At 32.1% G+C, this 18,800-nt stretch overlaps 1 protein-coding gene across 1 annotated transcript; it reads right to left on the reverse strand.

The window, feature by feature from the left end:
• Positions 1-4,294: 4,294 nt before the first annotated feature.
• On the reverse strand, positions 4,295-16,225 carry LOC105215724 (phospholipase B1, membrane-associated). Its single transcript, XM_011189793.3, has 6 exons — positions 15,276-16,225; positions 6,682-6,898; positions 6,273-6,616; positions 5,708-6,161; positions 5,484-5,610; positions 4,295-4,749 (listed from the first exon to the last, which is right to left on the reverse strand). The coding sequence occupies exons 2-6, from the start codon at positions 6,874-6,876 to the stop codon at positions 4,598-4,600; spliced, it is 1,272 nt and encodes a 423-aa protein (XP_011188095.2). The 5' UTR covers positions 6,877-6,898; positions 15,276-16,225; the 3' UTR covers positions 4,295-4,597.
• Between the last annotated feature and the right edge of the window lie 2,575 nt (positions 16,226-18,800).

Below are 18,800 nucleotides of genomic sequence, written 5' to 3' on the forward strand. Positions count from 1 at the left end.
TTTAAATTAATCAATGAAGATAAATATATAAATACTTTAATAATTATAAAGTGAAACAAGTTGCTCGATTTGGCAGAAACTAGCTTGTATTAAATTAGTAATTATTGTATGTATGTAATTGGCGTTGAACCGTTTAGCCGGTTATAGCCGAATCGATGAGAGCGCGCCACTCTTCTCTTTCCTTCGCTGTTCGGCGCCAGTTGGGGATTCCAAGTGTAACCAGGTCGCTATCCACCTGGTCCCTCCAACGGAGTGGAGGCCTTCCCCTTTCTCGGCTTCCTACGGCGGGTACTGCATCGAACACTTTCAGAGCTGGAGTGTTTTCGTCCATTCGGACTACATGACCTAGCCGGCGTAAACGCTGTCTTTTTATTCGCTGAACTATGTCTATGTCGTCGTATAACTCGTACAGCTCATCGTTCCTTCGTCTGCGGTATTCGCCGTTGCCAATATTCTGAGGACCATAAATCTTGCGCAAAATTTTCCTCTCGAAAACTCCTAGTGTCGTCTCATCTGATGTTGACATCGTCCAAGCTTCTGCACCATAAAGCAGGACGGGAATGATAAGCGACTTGTAGAGTTTGATTTTGGTTCGCCGAGAGAGGACTTTACTTTTCATTTGTCTACTCAGTCCAAAGTAGCACCTGTTGGCAAGAGTGATTCTGCGCTGGATTTCGAGGCTGACATTGTTCGTGTTGTTGATGCTGGTTCCCAGGTATACGAAATTATCTACGACCTCGAAGTTATGACTGTCAACAGTGACGTGGGAGCCAAGACGCGAATGCGCCGACTATTTGCTTGATGACAGGAGATATTTCGTCTTGTCCTCATTCACCTCCAGACCCATTCGCTTCGCCTCTTTATCCATGCGGGAAAAACCAGAACAAACGGCGCGGTTGTTGCTTCCGATGATATCAATATCATCGGCGTACGCCATGAGCTGTTCACTGTTATAGAAGATTGTACCTTCTATATTTAGTTCTGCTCGTATAATTTTTTTAATTAGTTAAGTAAGTTAGTTAATAATTATTAGTCTCATTAAATTACATCGAATACTTATATTCCTCGATAGAGTGATTTAAGGTAAGGCACATGATCCTGATCCTTCATATAAGCTCAAAAATATTTTAGAATTTCTTTAATAGCCGAGATTTGAGTAAACCGAATTGTGGCAAATTTTTGGATAGAATCTTTAGAAAATTTACTGTATTGTCCACTTCTAGTCTGGTAGGCCAACAGGCCACCCATACAGCAGTTATTGTTCTTAACTATATCAGATACGTAGTCCATGACTAGTAGTCATGTTTTCTCTGTTCTCGTGCTATGGGACCCCCAAAAGGCCGAAGCCTTGTCTTGCTAAATAAGAACAAGTGCCCAAGTGATGCTCCATTGTTTCCTTGGTGTACTGTTCTTGACATCAGCTCAAAACACTGAAAACAAAGAAACTATAGAAACTATTATTTTTATCATTTTAAAAATTGTGATTTAATATTTGTGTGCATCTTAATTTATGAGAGGTCATTACTATCAATATTAATTTTTTTTTCTTCTACTAATTAAAATATTTTCATTAAAATCAACAATGATTCAGCCTACTCTGAATTCTTCAAACTATAAGCAGTTATAATTGAACTTGAAATTCCCCGCACATACAAATTCAGTTTCCATTATGCAAATTCTTAGCAATATATGTATCTAGTATATGCTGTGGATTACAGTGATTTGTTAAATTAACTGCAAGTAATCAGCAGCCACTCACTGAATGAACGCATATTTGTTGTAAATTTAATACGATAAATACCAGTTTGTGGTTAACGTAGCGTTATAACTTGTGTGTGTGGCTATTACAGACTTGATTGTGGGTTCGAAACCCAAACTGTTTGAAAATAAACTATTTCCCGGCTTCTTTTATATGACATTACTACTAAGAGTATACTTCAATACTTGGAAAACATTCTCGCATCAATATCATCCCTTTATAAACTAAAAAATCTACTGCGCCCTCCATTCACTGCTGAACAGCGGCCTTAAATTCAACCACTGTAATATAATTACAACAAACTGCTAGTTTGTAAATAAGCAATTGTGTGTCGCTCACGTTTAGCGGTTTAATTTTATATTATTGAACTTGACCAATATTTCGCATGCCCGGTAGTCAATGCAAACAACGGAAAACGAGTGGCTGACAGCTCTGAGGCAGTTGTTGCACTTCAGAGCGCAACATGAATGCAAGTCATCGTCTGTTTTATTTGTTTGTACATATCTTACTTTTTTTGTAATTTCGCAAGTGGTGTCGGCTTACCAAGTGCATGTATTTACATAAGTTGTTGTTATAATGATTTTTTTATAAATTTAAATATATTATTTTTCACAAAATTTCAACTCATTGCACACAATCAGCTGCACAACTAACTCATTCACCCTGTAGACTGGAGTAGCCCATTGACCCATTTGCTCATTTACGGTAGTTAAAAGCGCGAAAGGCCAGTATTTAGCGGCTCACTTAGAATTTAATTACTATTTTCTTTATACAGCTTGAAACAATATAGTTGAGTGTGAGTGCATACTTTGTTATTTGTCTTTAATTTGCCGCGTAATTAAATGCAAAGTGCATTAAAGGTATTTAATTGCATACCTAATAAGAGAGTAATATGTATATATACAAGCGATCTTATATTACTTTTTAATAGTTTACATGTGGTATATTTAGTTTATAGCAGAATTGTAACAGCGCCTTGCATTGCAATTACATGAAATCACGTTGAACCCTTTAATTTGTTGTAAACTTTTAAGGCAGTACCTCACAGCAGTTTCTTTTTCTACAGTTTTATCTGATATCATTAAAAACCATAGGAAGCAATTTAATAATTAATTTCCCAAGTAGAATTGTGACTCTAAATTTTTCGCTGATTCGAAATTCAAAACTTTTTTATTTATACCTTGAGCTTTCTACAGAATTCGAATCTTAGGTTAGGTTAGATAAAGACAAGAAGTAGATCTCCACAACTACAGAGAATCTCACTTAAACACCTTCGACTGTCCTGTGTGGCACCCAAATATTCCCAACGGATCGCAAGACCCTCCCAAAGCGCTTGGACTCTATTACAAAGTTCTTAAGATCCAGTCACATCACCGAGTTCGAATAGGTGTTTAACCTTAGTCAGGCGAATGTTGGACATTGTAGGTTGACGTTTATGGATGATTCCTCTTCGTCTCCCTCCAAGCAGCTTTGGCAACTTGCGTCTGGCTTGGTCCGTTATCTCACCGCAATGATCAGGAAGCACTGTCTTAAGAGACAGCTGCTGGAAGGACCGCTTACGGTCAAAAAGATCTCTCAACTGCAAAGGTGTGATTGTTGTCCAGCATTTGGCGAGCTCAATCGAAGTCAGTGTGTCTAGCGTTCTAACGCAAGTGGATCACCGACGACCCACTCGCTTCCACTCTGACGTTAATGCTGCCAGGGTACCTTCTCTTGCAAGCTAGTCCGCTAAGCTGTTTCCAATGATTCCGCAGTGATCGGGTACCCACACAAGTCAAATTGTAAAGTAGTTCGAAGCTGCTGTTAATAATATTATTCACACTCTAACTAGCTAAGAGCGTACTGTTATCGAACCCAAGGTCATTATTGCCGCTCTGCTGTCGAAACCTACTTTCCAATAATAGTCATTTTGTAGAACAATCCTAAACTCCTTCATCTAATTGTGACAGATGATACTCGTCGAATGAAATAGATTTAGGCTAGAGAAAAGACAAAGGTTATCCGAGACTATCGAGGCACCAATATACTCTCATGAACCCTGAAAATCGATTACATATTATTGGCTTATTTTTCTTCGATAAGGATTACGGAAATGCAATTTTTGGAGTTTTTAGGCAACGATAGAGCTTAATATTATTTTTTTAATTCTGCCCCAGATGCCAACTAGCCCCTGCCGCAATCGATCTCTAGCCGGCCTAGTGTGGTGAATTTCTGCACAGTCTTCTCGACGTTGCCAATTAGTCACCATTATATTTTGTTCTGTGTAGATGCTGTCAAAGACTTTATATGAATTATTTAACAACTATTATTATAGAAAAATATTAAGTAAGCCATTCGTTTGCTGTTGAGCCGAAAGACGTCAATAAGGTCTTCCACCAACAAGTCAACAGAGCTCATTTCCGATATAAATTGACGTCAATAGTCACCTTTTTTCGGACCGATATGAACAGGTGTGTGTTATAATGTGTTCAATAAGGCTAGTGACGCCAAGTAATTAATTAATTGTAACCGCAATTAATGAAAAGAAAAAAATCATATTATTAATTGTCACATCTGTAGAATTGTCACATTTGTATTTATTGTCATAATTATTAATTTAATTGCATACAATTATTACAGTTCATTTTTTACTTCACAAATATCACGTGTACAAATATTTTACATAAATAATTATCATACAATTTTGCTTATGCATATTTATCGTAGTTGAACTATATAGTACAATATAACTACATTATCACAGACTTTAATCAATAAATTACATAAACATATTTATAATTTAGAATATAATTAGTAATAGCGTGATCGCTAATGAGTGTTGAAAGTACGCGTTCAAAGTTAAACTTGAAAACCTTTGACGCTATTCACACGTGTCATTAAGTAAGGGTGCTCCTCTGTGGGACAGTGGAACTTTTCCATTAACGCTGGTTCCACCATAACACTTTTGCTATTATCGTCCTCCAACATATTATTCCAGAGATAATTGGCGCCTGAGGGGAAAGGAATTATTTTAATTTTTTTTATAAATCTTGAAATTTTTTAAAATTATTTTGAAATTTGGTTTTTTTTTATTTTATTTATTTATTTTATTTTTTTGATTTAACATATATTTTTAAAATTTTTAAATTTTTAAAAAATTTGTTTGTATAATATTTTTTAAGTTTATTGTTAATTATTCTCTTTTTTATTTTTCCTGTTAACATATTTTTTAAAGATTTTTAAATAAATAAAAAAAAAATTTAAATAAATTTAAATACATTTTTTTCAATATTTTTTTTTTTAATATTTAATTTTTTTTTTAATTTTTAATATATTTTTTAATAATTTTATTTTAATTTTTCCTGTTAACATATTTTTTAAAGATTTTTAAAAAGTTTGTTATATTTATTTTTAAAAATATAAAATATTTTTTTTTTTTAATAATTTGTTTTTTAATATTTAATTTTTTTTTTAATTTTTAATAATTTGTTTTTGTTAACATTTTCAAAAAGTTCGTTATATTTTTTTTTTAATAAAAGTATATTTTTTTATTTTTTAATATTTTTTTTTAAATTTTATTATTTAATTTATTTTTTTAAATATTTTTTGTTTTATTTTTTTTTCAGTATTTTTTTTTTTTTTAATTTTAATTTTAATTTTAATTTAATTAAAAAAAAAAATTATATTTGTTTCAATTTAAATTTTTTTTTTATATTTTATTAATATAATACATTGTTTAACTTACTGATCGCATGTCCACGCTGACTCAAATGAAAACAGTCCTCCGAAAGAAACTTGAATTTCATCGCATCATCGTTGTTGGGAAAGAAGTCTTCGAATAGTGTGAAGGGCTGCACATTAATGGTGAATGTCTATAAAAAATATTATTTAATTTATTATAATTTCTAAAATTTTTGGAAACAAAATATTGGAACAATCAATTTTTGGAAAAACAAATCAATTACACACCTCAGTGTTAAACTCGTCCCTATTGACAATCTCTTTGTCCTTGGCAACCCAGTCTTTCATCAGCCTCTTCATTCTTGCCACTTGCTGTTTGGATTTACCCACCAGACAGGGGCACTCGAATGACAAGGTCGTGTGACAAACTGGCGTTTTTCTGCTCAATGCAATTAGGAAATCCAATTTGGGCGAAGGCACTACATTTACAATTAGACGTGGCACGTTATCACGTAAATAACGGTATGTCTTTAACATATTCTCTTCGTGTCGCTTGATCGCATCCTCTGGATTCGGTAGATAGCAGACATCCGAACAAAAGTCATTATTACCGATGAGTAAAGTGATAAGCTTCCAATCAGCTGTCATGTTCACTTTCGGATCGCGTGACATGCGTTTGACAAGCACTTGCGCTTCGTATGGTATGTCACGTGACATGGCGCCCAACTCAGCGACGTTGAATCTATAGTTAGAAAAAGATGAAACAAAAATAAATAATAATATTTTGAAATAAAATTAAATAATATTATTTCTATAAATATTTATTAAAACAAAAGCAAAAGAAATCACTCACTTCGAACTACGATCGGTGGAGAGTCCATCTTTCAGCGAGTAACCATATAAATTCGGATTGAATTCCTTCAAGATATTTGGCAGTGTTAAATATTGCCGCCACGTGCCTTGTCCACCAATACTCCAGACCATACCGCGATTCTCTACTGTCACATGTAGCAAATTCGTTGCGAAAATACCATTACCAGCTGTGAGTGAATCACCCATAGCACCTACAATATCTATATCACCAGGACGTAAGCGATGCACTGATGTCGGACGTGTTTCACTGCGTTTACCCGGTCCATTTAACGCATCGCAGAAATTCACTAACGAACGTGCGCGTGTATTGAGGTTTTGCGTTTTCTATTGAGAACGAATATTATAAATTTAAGGGAATGTTGAGATTAAGGTATCTTATATATACTAACGCCCATATCTCGCACAAGTTGTCGATTATCCGGATTGTCACCTGAACGCCCAACGAAATTTAAACCAAGCACACGTAACGGTCGATATATGTTGCGAAATGTGTCATCTAAAGGTGTGCGTTGTGACATCACCGGCTGATAGATGTGACACAGTAGTGCGCAGATCAAAAGATATTTGACTGTTGTGTTCTGCATTTTGAATAGTGTGGTAGTGGAGCTGGAAAACAGAGAATGAAGCTAGGAATATTTTTTTTGGCAAAAAATATTGTTTGTTATATATCTAACGGATTTAATTTGGTTATGTTAATTAATCTCGCAAAACTTTAGAGAGTGGTGAATCGAACAAAAAACTGATATACATCAAAGGGTATATTATAAGAAATGAAACATAATTTAATCTTTTCATTCTCAGATCAAAAGAAACCTTTCTGAAAATATTAAAAATACTTAAATGTAAATATAATTAATTTTATTCTTAAGATCTAAAACTAGATCTCTTACAGCGTTTAGGGTGGAATAAAAACATACAATATCACTTCAAAAATTGCTTTGTGTTCTAAAATATGTATAGAACCATGAATTCATAAAAGAAACTCTAATCTCTACTCGAAAGCCTACTTTTTACTGTGTTTTTGAAAGCTTTAAAGTAAAATTTGTCCAATATTCGAATCATACAATAGTTAAAGCCTCAAGATCATAACTATAGACTCCCGGGAGCTTACAATTTAACAGCTTTATCCAAATAGTTTCCCCAGAATTATACCCAACAGGCAAAGTTAAAGTAACTAATCTTCGATTGAATCGTCAAAATCTACTATTCCAGATTACTATATGGGATACAGGAGACATTGTTGTTCAAAACCACTATAGGGAAGGCAAGAAGTGAACATAGAGCGATTGCTAAGCTCTAGATATTTCTACGTTTCTTTATAAAATAAGGTTAGGTTATATTATGTTAATACTCAGATCTCTGCGTATGCAGTTTTGAACGCTGTCCTTTCAGATACCAACAAACTCTTGATGGATCAAAAGCCCTTAAGCAAAACGCTTAGAATCTATTACGAACTTCTTTAGTCGGCTAATGTCAATTCTAGCCAATTCGCTAGGTTCGACAAATGTGAGTCTTCCAAGGTGTTTCGACATCAGCCTGGCAAAAGTTGGACAGTGGAGCAGGAAATGCTTAGATGATTCCCCCTCGCCTTCCTCCAAACAGCTTTGGCAACTTGCATCTTCCCGGATCCCAAGTCTCAACGCATACGTGACTATTGGACAATGTCCACTAAGCACACCAATGATCGCACCGAGATGAACCTTGCTAAGAGAAAGCAGTTCAAAGAACCTTTTACGCTCTACAACGGGCCAGAAGGGCCTCGCAACTGCACAAGTGCTGGTTTTCGACTAGGGTTTGTTGAGCTCATGCGATGTTTGTATGTCCAGTGCTCTTGCGGAAATGGACCATAGACTGTCAACTCGCTCCCATTCCGGCGTCAATGTTGCTAGGGTACCCTCTCTGGCAAGCTTGTCCGCCTTACAGTTACCAACGATTCCGCGATGACGGCGGAATAAGGCACTGTCTTAAAAAATAAACAGTTCAGATCCGATTTGTTATTTTAGTTGGAAAAGTAAAAAAAATTTAGGTCCCCGTCTATTATGAAAGCATTACTAAGTGAATAGATCATAGATTGCACATCTAGACAAGGAATCGTCCAAAAACATTATACTTTACAGCCTATATATGATCAGGGCTTCATTAAGCTTGTGTTTCCGTATACATGGTGTTGGGTTTAACTAATTCCATATCGATATATATTATATATATAATTAGATAATCAGATCTCCACTTACATAAGTAGACTCTGAACGAACTAATGAATTCCAAACTTTTTCCCGGTTCACTACTTTGGAGTTCATCAGATCAGATTAGGTAATCAAACTTACAAAAAAATATATAAAATACCGTTTTAACTGCAATCATTAAAATACAGTAGCAAAGTTCCAACACAAACAAAAAACAAAATATTAATAAAGAATTAAATGAGGCGACATAATCATGAACAAACAAACTCGTATTAAAGAGTTAATGAACTTATAATTTATGCAATAACAACAAATTACACGAATTAAACTACATTTTTAGTCTCCACTTTAGTCAGACAACCTTGACCTACAAGTAATTAAAGTGAAAAGTTTAACCTACAAACCGAAAAACCGGGAGCAAAAGAAAGCAAAAGCAAGCACGCATTTCAGCATTACTAAGCTTTATACTAAAACACGTCGAGCAACGGCATAATATTAAAGTTGCCGCCATAAAATGAAACAGGTAAAAAACACATTTCCGACAAAACGGCGAACTCATGGCGTTCGCGCTTTAAATAGTAAACACAGTGGTAAAAACAAAACGCGAATATAAAACACATAAAGACAACAAAAAAACAGGAAAAAGCTGCTTTAAAGCCGCCGAAAGAAAACGAAAACAAAAACAAAGCACACACACATACGAACTATGGCTTAAATATGTATGTCTGTATGTATTTAGTACCAGCTGCTTGTTTGGTTTATTGACCTCACGAAATTAATAACAGTAGATGCAGATTAGCTGCGGTTTTTAGAATTAAATGAATTGAATTAAAATATTAAATGTGCAATTAAGCGTTTTAAGCTTTGGTGGTTATAATCTTCTATTTTATTGACGAAATTGATGATTCAGTGAACTCATATATACATATAAATAAAATATTTGAAGATTTATTAAGTATATAGTTTAAGTAGCTATTAAAATCGTATAAATTGAAATAGTTGATTTTGTAAAATTTTAAAAAATTTAAATTTTTTTTTTTAAATTAGATAAAAAAATTTTGAAATAATAAAATATTTTAAAATAAAAAAAATATTAAATTACTCGATTTTGGGCAATTAATTTTAAAAAATATTTATGAATTGTAAAAAAATCGCAATAACAATCACCAAAAAACCACAAAAAATTATAATTTTTTTTTGTTTATTATCAGTTCTCTTGTCTCTCAACCGCGCTAACAATGTTTTAAAAAAAATCATAGCAATTTATTTTATAATTTAACGATTTTTTGTTTGCAAAAATAAAAATTCATCTTAAAACATATTTCACGAGCAACCATTTTTTTACATTTTTAATCATTTTATTGCTTTTAGCTACTACCGTTGAGCTGTTTTTTATGTTTTTTTTTACGTGACGTGATTTTGCCAAATGTTATGCCATTAGCGCCGCTACGAAGATCAGCATTACTGACCCAGCGTATTAGTTTACTTCATTTGCATATTTCTTTCATATTTCATCTAACTTTTATATTATGTATTTAGCTACGCTTTTATGCGAATTTGTTGTAGTTCTTCATGTTAATTTTGTTTGTTTGTGATTGTTTCGAATCATCATCGATTTGTTAAGTGAATTCGCAAACGTGTGCGAAAACAATGACATGTGTGTTTCTTACATATAATTGTCTTATTAGCGTTCAGAAGAATACGGAAGAGGATGAAAAATGTATATGAAAGTAATTTTGAAAATATATAACAAGAATTTTAACATAAGCTGTGATTTAAAGACTTCCTAATTATCATAGATCTTTATTAATAATTTAGATTTGTTTCAAAAATATTCTTGATATTGCTACCAACGATAGTAACCCTCCTAGCAATATGAAAAAAATTAATATTTTTAATCTGGAATAATATGCCGCGGTTGGAACTACGGAAAAGTTGAAATTTTGTTTTTTTACAAAATGACGACGGCCTGAAAAATTATATATTTGTACCACTTTTTTGACATTTGACTTTTTTTTAAATAGTAAATATTAATATTTGGATATGAGGATAGTTCCTGGGATCTGAAAAATTGTGTGTATCGTTTTAAAAAGAACAATATGGAAAATACCTGTATCTCAAAAAATAATTTTAAAGTTGAAAAATCATCTTGTAGACACATTCAATAGTTAAACTTTGAAAATATTAATATTTCACTAATAAACATATTAAATTTGCTGAAGTAAATGTTGAATTTTCTTTTTATAGAGATTAAAGCAGTAAAAGCGAAGTTATAGCGTTTTGAATCTTGCTCTCTTACGAAGTCGTGACGTGTATTTGAAACTTTAAACGTGATTATCTCCAAATCGGGTTTTTCCGAAAACGTGGTTGCGCTGACTTGGATTGCAGAAAGAGTTTTCAAATGATTTCAGTATTCATTACTTTTCAATTTTTTATCAAATTCTTCGCAATTTATTTGCCGTGTCCTTGAACGATTTCATTTTTTTCGTTTAATTTTTGATGTCAATGTTATGGTTTTTTCAATACATTTCATCAGATGAAAAAAGTAGCCTTTTGAGAAAATCGTCCCCGTTTGCAGAAAATTTTTTTTCTCATTTCAATGAATCGTTCAAGGATATCACGAGTCCACATACTAAATTTGTTTGGTATTATGCTTTCAGTTCAGAGCTGATGGACTGGAATGCGTAGCCACGGCAAACCTCTTTGAAAAAAAACGCGTTTTGCGTAAAATACAAATGATACTTTAACAATTTTTAGTATTCTTTTTATATTCTTGAGCTGATTTTACAGATTAGACATTGTTCTACGCAAGTACTATAGAAAATCAAAATTTTCTACATTTTACCGCACCTCAACATATTGGTTGACAAATATAAAACGCTACATAGTTCGTATCTGGCAATACTATACTTCTTTGAAAGGTCTTGACAACATATCTAAGGCGTTGATTCGGTCCAGAAGCGTCCAGAATTGGCCAACAGGAAGGGTGTAGTGTTCCACCAGGACAACACCAGACCATATACTTCGTTGATGACTCATCAGAAGCAATGGGAGATCGGATGGAAGGTTTCATCGCATCCACCATATAGCCCAGACATAGCGCCAAGTGATTACCACCTGTGCCTGTCCATGGCGAACGCTCTTGGTGGTGTAAAGTTGAACTCAAAAGAGGCTTGTAAAAATTGGCTGTCCGAGTTCTTCGCAAATAAGGATTATCGAACGAAACGGCGCATATTTGAACTAAATCCGATCACTTTTTATACAGCATTGAATAAAGAGAAAAAAAGCGGAAGGGAGATATTTTCCAACCCATATATGTATAACCCCTTAATGATAATTTTCACTCTAGTCGAGCGTAATCAACAATTTAGGAATTCTCCAATTCTTTACAATATTGAAAATATTGTAAAAGCAGGAATTGAACTGGTAAGCGAAATTTCGTTTCGTAGATAGTTAAAAAATATTCTAGATGAGTATTATTTGGGGGTATGAACCTATGATCGATTAAAAAGTACACGACTCGATTACGACGATCAACATATTTTATTTATATATTTGTCTCTTCTTAATCAGCTAATTTAATCATTCGAATTTTCATTTCTCCCTTTTACTAAAAAATATTCTCATTTAACTTTTACTTATATTGCGACGCACTTCAGCTTTTTAAGTTCACTCCTCTATTTTTTTGCGATTAAATAATATTTTATTAACAATACTTTGTGGCACCCTGACACGAAGACCTGCTTATTTTCATTGCCAATGCCTTTTTAAACGAGCAAAAAAAAGGTGTACAACATGCGTCGCCGTGCGACTATTGTTTCTATTGCATTTGAATAAATAAGATTTCATTGATTTGTCAAAGTATTTTTGAATGCATAAAACGTGAGCAAACATAATACAGTTGTTATGTGAAACTTCAAAAAAGCGGCATAAATTTGCATATTCAAACTAGTCTAACGGATGCAAGTTCAACGGAAAATATGTTAATTTTTTAAGTTTTTTAATTTTTGATATTTTTTTAAAGACTTCTAGAGTATTCTACCGGCACCGGCGTTCGAATAATGTAAATAAAAAATATCAAAAGAAACAAGTTCGATTTATGATTTAAAATATTACAAAACAACCATTTTCCAAAGCAAAAAAAGTTTAACAAAACCAACTAACACAAACTATTTTAAGTCAAAACACTATATAAAAGTGTTTCGCTAAAAATAGATTTTAGTATTATTTAAAGCCTTTAACACTAATAATATGTATCTACCAACAACAAATAATAAATATTGAAAACACTATTACACAAAAAACTAGCGTCTAAAATTCACTAAACTTCCTCAATTAATTGTTAAAACCAGTTAGTTTCAGGAAAAATATATAAATACAACAACTTTGTTCTTCTGGATTTTAATTGAATGGAATGGAAGCTGTGCGCGCGCCAATTTCGAAATACTCCATTAATTGTGGATTTTTGCTCATATTTCTTCTACAATATCTAGACACATATGAGCACATCGTCATTAAATATAGTCGATTTCGTCATAACTATATTATTGTGCACAAAATTATCGGTTAAATGCTATTTAATTTGGTAATTAAGCATTTAGCGTACACTAAATAGTGAGACTAATAGACTGTGCAATAGATATTTGGAAAAAATAAAAAAAAAACTTTAACAAACAATTCAATTGTTTGTGATTTATGGCGAAAATTAAGAAAGAGCTTGCGGTTTTTTTTTGGAATTTTTGCAAATGTTAACATATTAATATAATAAATTAAAGAATTAATTTTTTTACTGTGAATATTATTAAAAAAAAAATATTTTTTATTAATTGATTTATAAAAACTTAAAAAAGAATAAATAAAAATGTTTTCTAAAAAAATATATTTATTTATATTTTATTTTATATAGATTTCAATAAATTGCGTTAAATGATATAATTTTACAAATTTTTTCCTATATTCGGATTCACCAACTTTAAATGGGCTTAGAATACCAGATCAGTAAGCTAAATTTGGAATTTTTGTGAAAATTTTTCATTCACTTTTGAATATTGTAACCTCTCAGGATAAGCAGTACCAGCAAAGTTCTTCAAACTATAGTATATACAGTAGTTTTCCGAAATAACTAACATATTAATTGTCAGGCCTGTTCGTATTATCGAACTTTTCGTTAATTCGAGTACTCACTTAGAGGTATGTTTTTCAATAAAAATAAGTTAAATATCCGTAAATTGCAGTTTAATAAATTGTTTTATTAATTACACTGGTCGACACAAAAAAATGCTCAAAGATCAGACAATGATATTCTTATAGGATTTTCATCGCTGAACACGAATATGACTTCCAAAAGTGCCTATCACGTCGAGATTTTGAGCAAAATGGACTCAAAATCTCAAAAAACCCTGTTTTTGGCCTTTTTTGATCACGTGTAGAGAATTATGCTGACGTGCTATTAGGCTTAAATTGAAGCTTAAACTGTCAACTATAAGAGTCAAATCGAAAAAGTTTTGAATCAGTCAAAAATTTTCATATAGCACAACTTTTTCATGTGCGCGCCGTCTCGACGTGATAGGCACTTTTGGAGGACATATTCGTGTTCAGCGATGAAAATCCTATAAGAATATCATTGTTTGATCTTTGAGTCAGAGAAAAAGTTACTTTTTGTCGACCAGTGTTATTTGATAAAAAATGAAAAATCATAACAAAACAATTAAAATCCAATAAATTCTTCACTTATACTTCCATTTGGTACTGATCAATAATTTTAAGCTTTTTTATAAAATTCAATTTGCACATTTCTTTTTAACTTTTTCCAGTTTTATTTTTAATTCTGGTTCGATGTTATTTGATTTTTTTCTCTTTCTTCATATGTCTTCTTCATGTTGTTCGTTAAACCGAGTACTTACAAATCCCCGATGTTCGTTATTTAAGGTACTCAATGTAACAAATTTGCTTCTTCGTTATAAGCGGTTTTTGTTAAAACGAATATTCGTTATTTCGGAAAACTACTGTATTGTATTTATAGTTCTTTTACAGATAATGAAAAGGGTGTTGCAAAAATTGCATCAAATTCGTCATATTTTTTTGTACTCTTCAATCTCAGTAGTTCAGAAGAAAAAAATATTTATGTATACATAATATAAATATAACACTTTGCCAAAGTTTTAAATTTTCACTAAAAATTTTTCAAAAAAGTAATTTTACTTATTTATAAAAAATTTTATGATAACTCTAAAAAAATATTTTATTTATTTTTGAAAATTTAAAAAAAATATTTTTCTCAAATATTTTTTTTTAATTTTTACTAGAAATCAGTCAAATAGTGTACTATCAAATAATCAAAAGCCATTTAAAATATTAATTGACCACCCTGTTTGTAAAAATATAATTTTAAGTAAACAAATGTTTTTCAAAATCTTTTTTATTTTTTTTTAATAATTTTTTATGATAAAGCGAACTGTATTCTTGTTAGAGACGATTTTTTATATGCTCAATATTATTGACGAACCCAAATAATGCAATTTTATTTCTTAATTTAACTAGAGTATCAAAAATATTAAAAATTTTTATTGAAAATATTTTTGGTTGAAACTTTCAATTTTGAATTAAATTATTTTTTAAATTATATTCAGCTCCAAATTTATTATAAAAATGCAAACTCAAAATTCATCATTTTATCATTTTATTATCTTTATGGCTATCTAACATTTGAATAACAAAAGACTTAAGGCACAAACTTATTAATGCCAAGAAGTTACAAATTGCATCTAAATAACAAAAGACTTAAGCAACAAACTCACCTTATAAAATCAATTTTTTAATAGCAGAATGCACTATCCGTTTATATTACACAGCAATAACTTTTAGCGGTGCAAAGTTCAATTTTAAATAACTTTTTAAATGAATTTACACAACTATTTTTATTGCAAAAATAATTTTTATTTTTATTGAAATTTTTTTTTTTTTTTTAATTTATATAAAATAATTTTTATTTTAATTTAAAATTGTTTTATTATAAAATCAAATTTATTATAAAATTATTTTTATATTTATTGGAATTTATTTTTGTTATAAACTTATTAAATTTATTGACAAAATTATTTTTATTTAATAAAACCTCAAAATCCGCTTCACTATCTATGTCACTATTATTTATAGTTATTTGCTAATGCAACTTGTAGAATTTAATATTTTTTCTGAGTAAGTAAAAGTAAGTAAAATGTATGCGCATAATTTTTTTATTAACAATTTTTTATTCGTAGTAATACAGCTTAGTCACCAGCGCACAATGCAAAAATATTTATAAACACTTTTTTATTGTTAATGCAATTTATTTATTTATATTCTATATTAATATTAACTTGTTTATTTGTTTTTCACTGCCTTTTTTAAATCAGTGCATAAATAATGCTAAGCAAGCTTTTAAAATGTACATATAATTATTTTTAATGTATTTACAATTTTTATTTCTAATAAACAACTCAATTGAGCGTAAAATTTGTTTTCTATATTTCTTCGCAAATATTTCAATAATCATAAAACTTATGGGCAATTCACACTTTTCACCAGACGAATATGTCGAACTCGTGTTAATTTCGCATATAAACAAAACAAACAGCACTCGTCTAAGGAAAAAGTAACGAGTAACTGATTTTGATTTTTGTAGAAAATTACTTTTCACTAGAACGCCAAGTAAATTGTGCGCCACCCGCCGCGCTCAGAATCAGAATCTGACTGTGCACTGCCAATTCTTATTGTGATTATTTTATATCAAAATCCGCGGCAGCGAAAACACGGCGAACGCTGTCACTCACTCGGCAGTGTTCTCGTTGTAGCAGCGACGGCAGCGGCAGTGGCAGCGACAGCGCTTGCTAACTACACAGTAACGGGCGCGAGTGAAGTAGAATAAGAAAAGTAGATTTGCAGTTTGCGGCTGGGCGCAAGTAAAAGTAGTTTTATATTAAAGCGCCGGCAGAATGCTTGTGCTTGAGTGCAGGCTGAAAACGCAACTGATTTTGATTAAAGCGATTATCAGGTAGAATTGGCTGAGGTGATTAGTTGGAAGCGGCAGAAAATGCAAAAGCAAAGCGCAAAAAAAAAAAAAGCAAAAATTATAATAATAAAGACATATAAATATGTGTGTGTAAATAAAGTAAGATAAAGTAAACAAAGCAAAACTAAACCTTTGCGTATAACTCACCTGTTCGCATAAAAATCCGCATTAAGTTCCACTGCGCCTTGGGCACCATTCTATTTATAAGATTTATATTTCATATGTAATGCGCTGACTACCGGCGTTCAATCTACACGCACTAACCCGGCAATTAAGATGCCATCCAGCACTATCACCACATAAAAAAGGCGTGTAACAGCAAGTGAATTGACAAACCGCAGACTGCGGTGCGTCCTCTGCCAACGCCATTCATTATAAATGGAAGAATTTCTTGTTGGCGCTGCCAGCCAGCGTTGATATCAAAATCAGTTAATTATGCGCGCTCAGTCAACAACAGAATCAGCAAAATCATTGTGATGTCTCACAAACCCAACGCTGTGCGCTGTATATTTGCGATTGTTGTTGTTGTGTTGTAGTTGTTAGCATCGCACTGCACGCGTTGTGAGTTGTTAATTTAATTTGTGTGTGTGTATGGCGTAAAGCGAGCGCTGCTGGAATTTTAAACATGCTTCATGCTGCTTGCTGGCTTTGCAGACTTTGCGCGCTTTAGATTTTTATGTTGTTTTTGTTTTTGTTTTTTTTTCAATCGATTTCATTTATATGGAAATATAAATACTTATTTGTTTGTACGTCGCTACCAATTATGGCCACACTACTGTACGTAAATAGTTTGTACACGCTTTTAGCGGATTTTCTTTAAATTTCAACGTATTTATTCATACAATTACTGTTTTAAGTCGCGCGTACGTAACGTGCGTTGATTTTATATATATTTAAAATATATTTTTAGTTTGAATCAAATTTGTACATACTAGTATATATATTTTTGTCGGGGTGTTGTGTTGTTGTTGACATTTTTTGCTTATTTTCGTAAAAGGAATCGCCACGCCAGCTGTATGCCATGTTAATGACCTATAAATATAGTTAGAAATATATGAGCGGAGCAAGTGTGCGTAGCATATCAAGATATAGTACTACTGACCAAAAAAAGTTCGCTAAGTTGAGTATAGCAGGCGAGTGGTCAGGAAATATAACACGCTTCTACATCTACATATATATGTATATACTCAGAGATTCATTCAATTCCAAAAAAGGGTCTAAATATCCGTTTGCGTATTTTGGGAATACATAAAGTAAAATAAATTGTAGTGGAAAATTCTGATCATAATTTGCTAGAACAGTAAATAGTTAAGTTCGGACGCAAATTAATATTATATCTTCTTCTTTACTGGCATAGGCAGCGCTTACGCGGTTATAGCCGAATCTATTAAAGGGTGCTATTCATTCCTGATCCTTGTTATTTGTCGCCAATTGGAAACCAGGTCTCTTTCCATATGGTCTTTTCAACGCAGTAGATGTCTTCCTCTTCTTCTGCTTCCCCCGGCGGTTATTGCATCGAACACTTTCAATGCTAAAGTACTTTCGTCCATTCGGACAAAACGATCTAGACAGCGTAGCCACTGTCTTTTTATTCGTTTAACTACATTGGAACTTCTCTAACTCGAATAACCATAATCCACAAAAAAAATTTCGGTTGAGAGAATTCGAGTTATAAAATTTTCATTAAAACTTATAAATTTTCAAAATCCTGTAAAATATATATTTATGCACTGTTTTATTTATTTACTTCACAAACATTTTTATGGACATACGATAATTCTTGGATCTTGGATCTTGACGTCAGTATCCCATGCCTTGTGGTAGATTTATGCAATCCATTACAGTAATAACATATTTTATTCTTCTCAATACGATAAAGAGAGATTACTTTAAAATTCTATCTCAATAGTAAAATTTTAAATTTTGTATTGTGCTCTGGTCGAAAAGTTCGATTTATGGAAAGAAATTTGTATGAAAGTTGCCTTCTATTTCTACTTCAAGAGTTCGAGTTATGGAGATCTTCGAGTTATAGAAATTCGAGTTAGGGAAGAAAATTTTTATGAAATTTGGCTTCTAAACGCTAGTGCCAATACGAGCAATGGAGATATTCGAGTAGAAGTTCGAGTTATGGAAGTTCCATTGTATGTCAATATCGCCGTTGCCAATGTTCTGAGGACCATAAATCTTCCGCAAAACCTTTTCTCTCGAAAACTCCTAGTGTAATGGGGTGTAGCTGTGCTTATGGGTATGCAGTTACAGTTGCAGGGTTATA

Source organism: Zeugodacus cucurbitae, chromosome 4 (assembly GCF_028554725.1).
Source record: "Zeugodacus cucurbitae isolate PBARC_wt_2022May chromosome 4, idZeuCucr1.2, whole genome shotgun sequence".
Lineage (NCBI taxonomy): Eukaryota > Metazoa > Arthropoda > Insecta > Diptera > Tephritidae > Zeugodacus > Zeugodacus cucurbitae.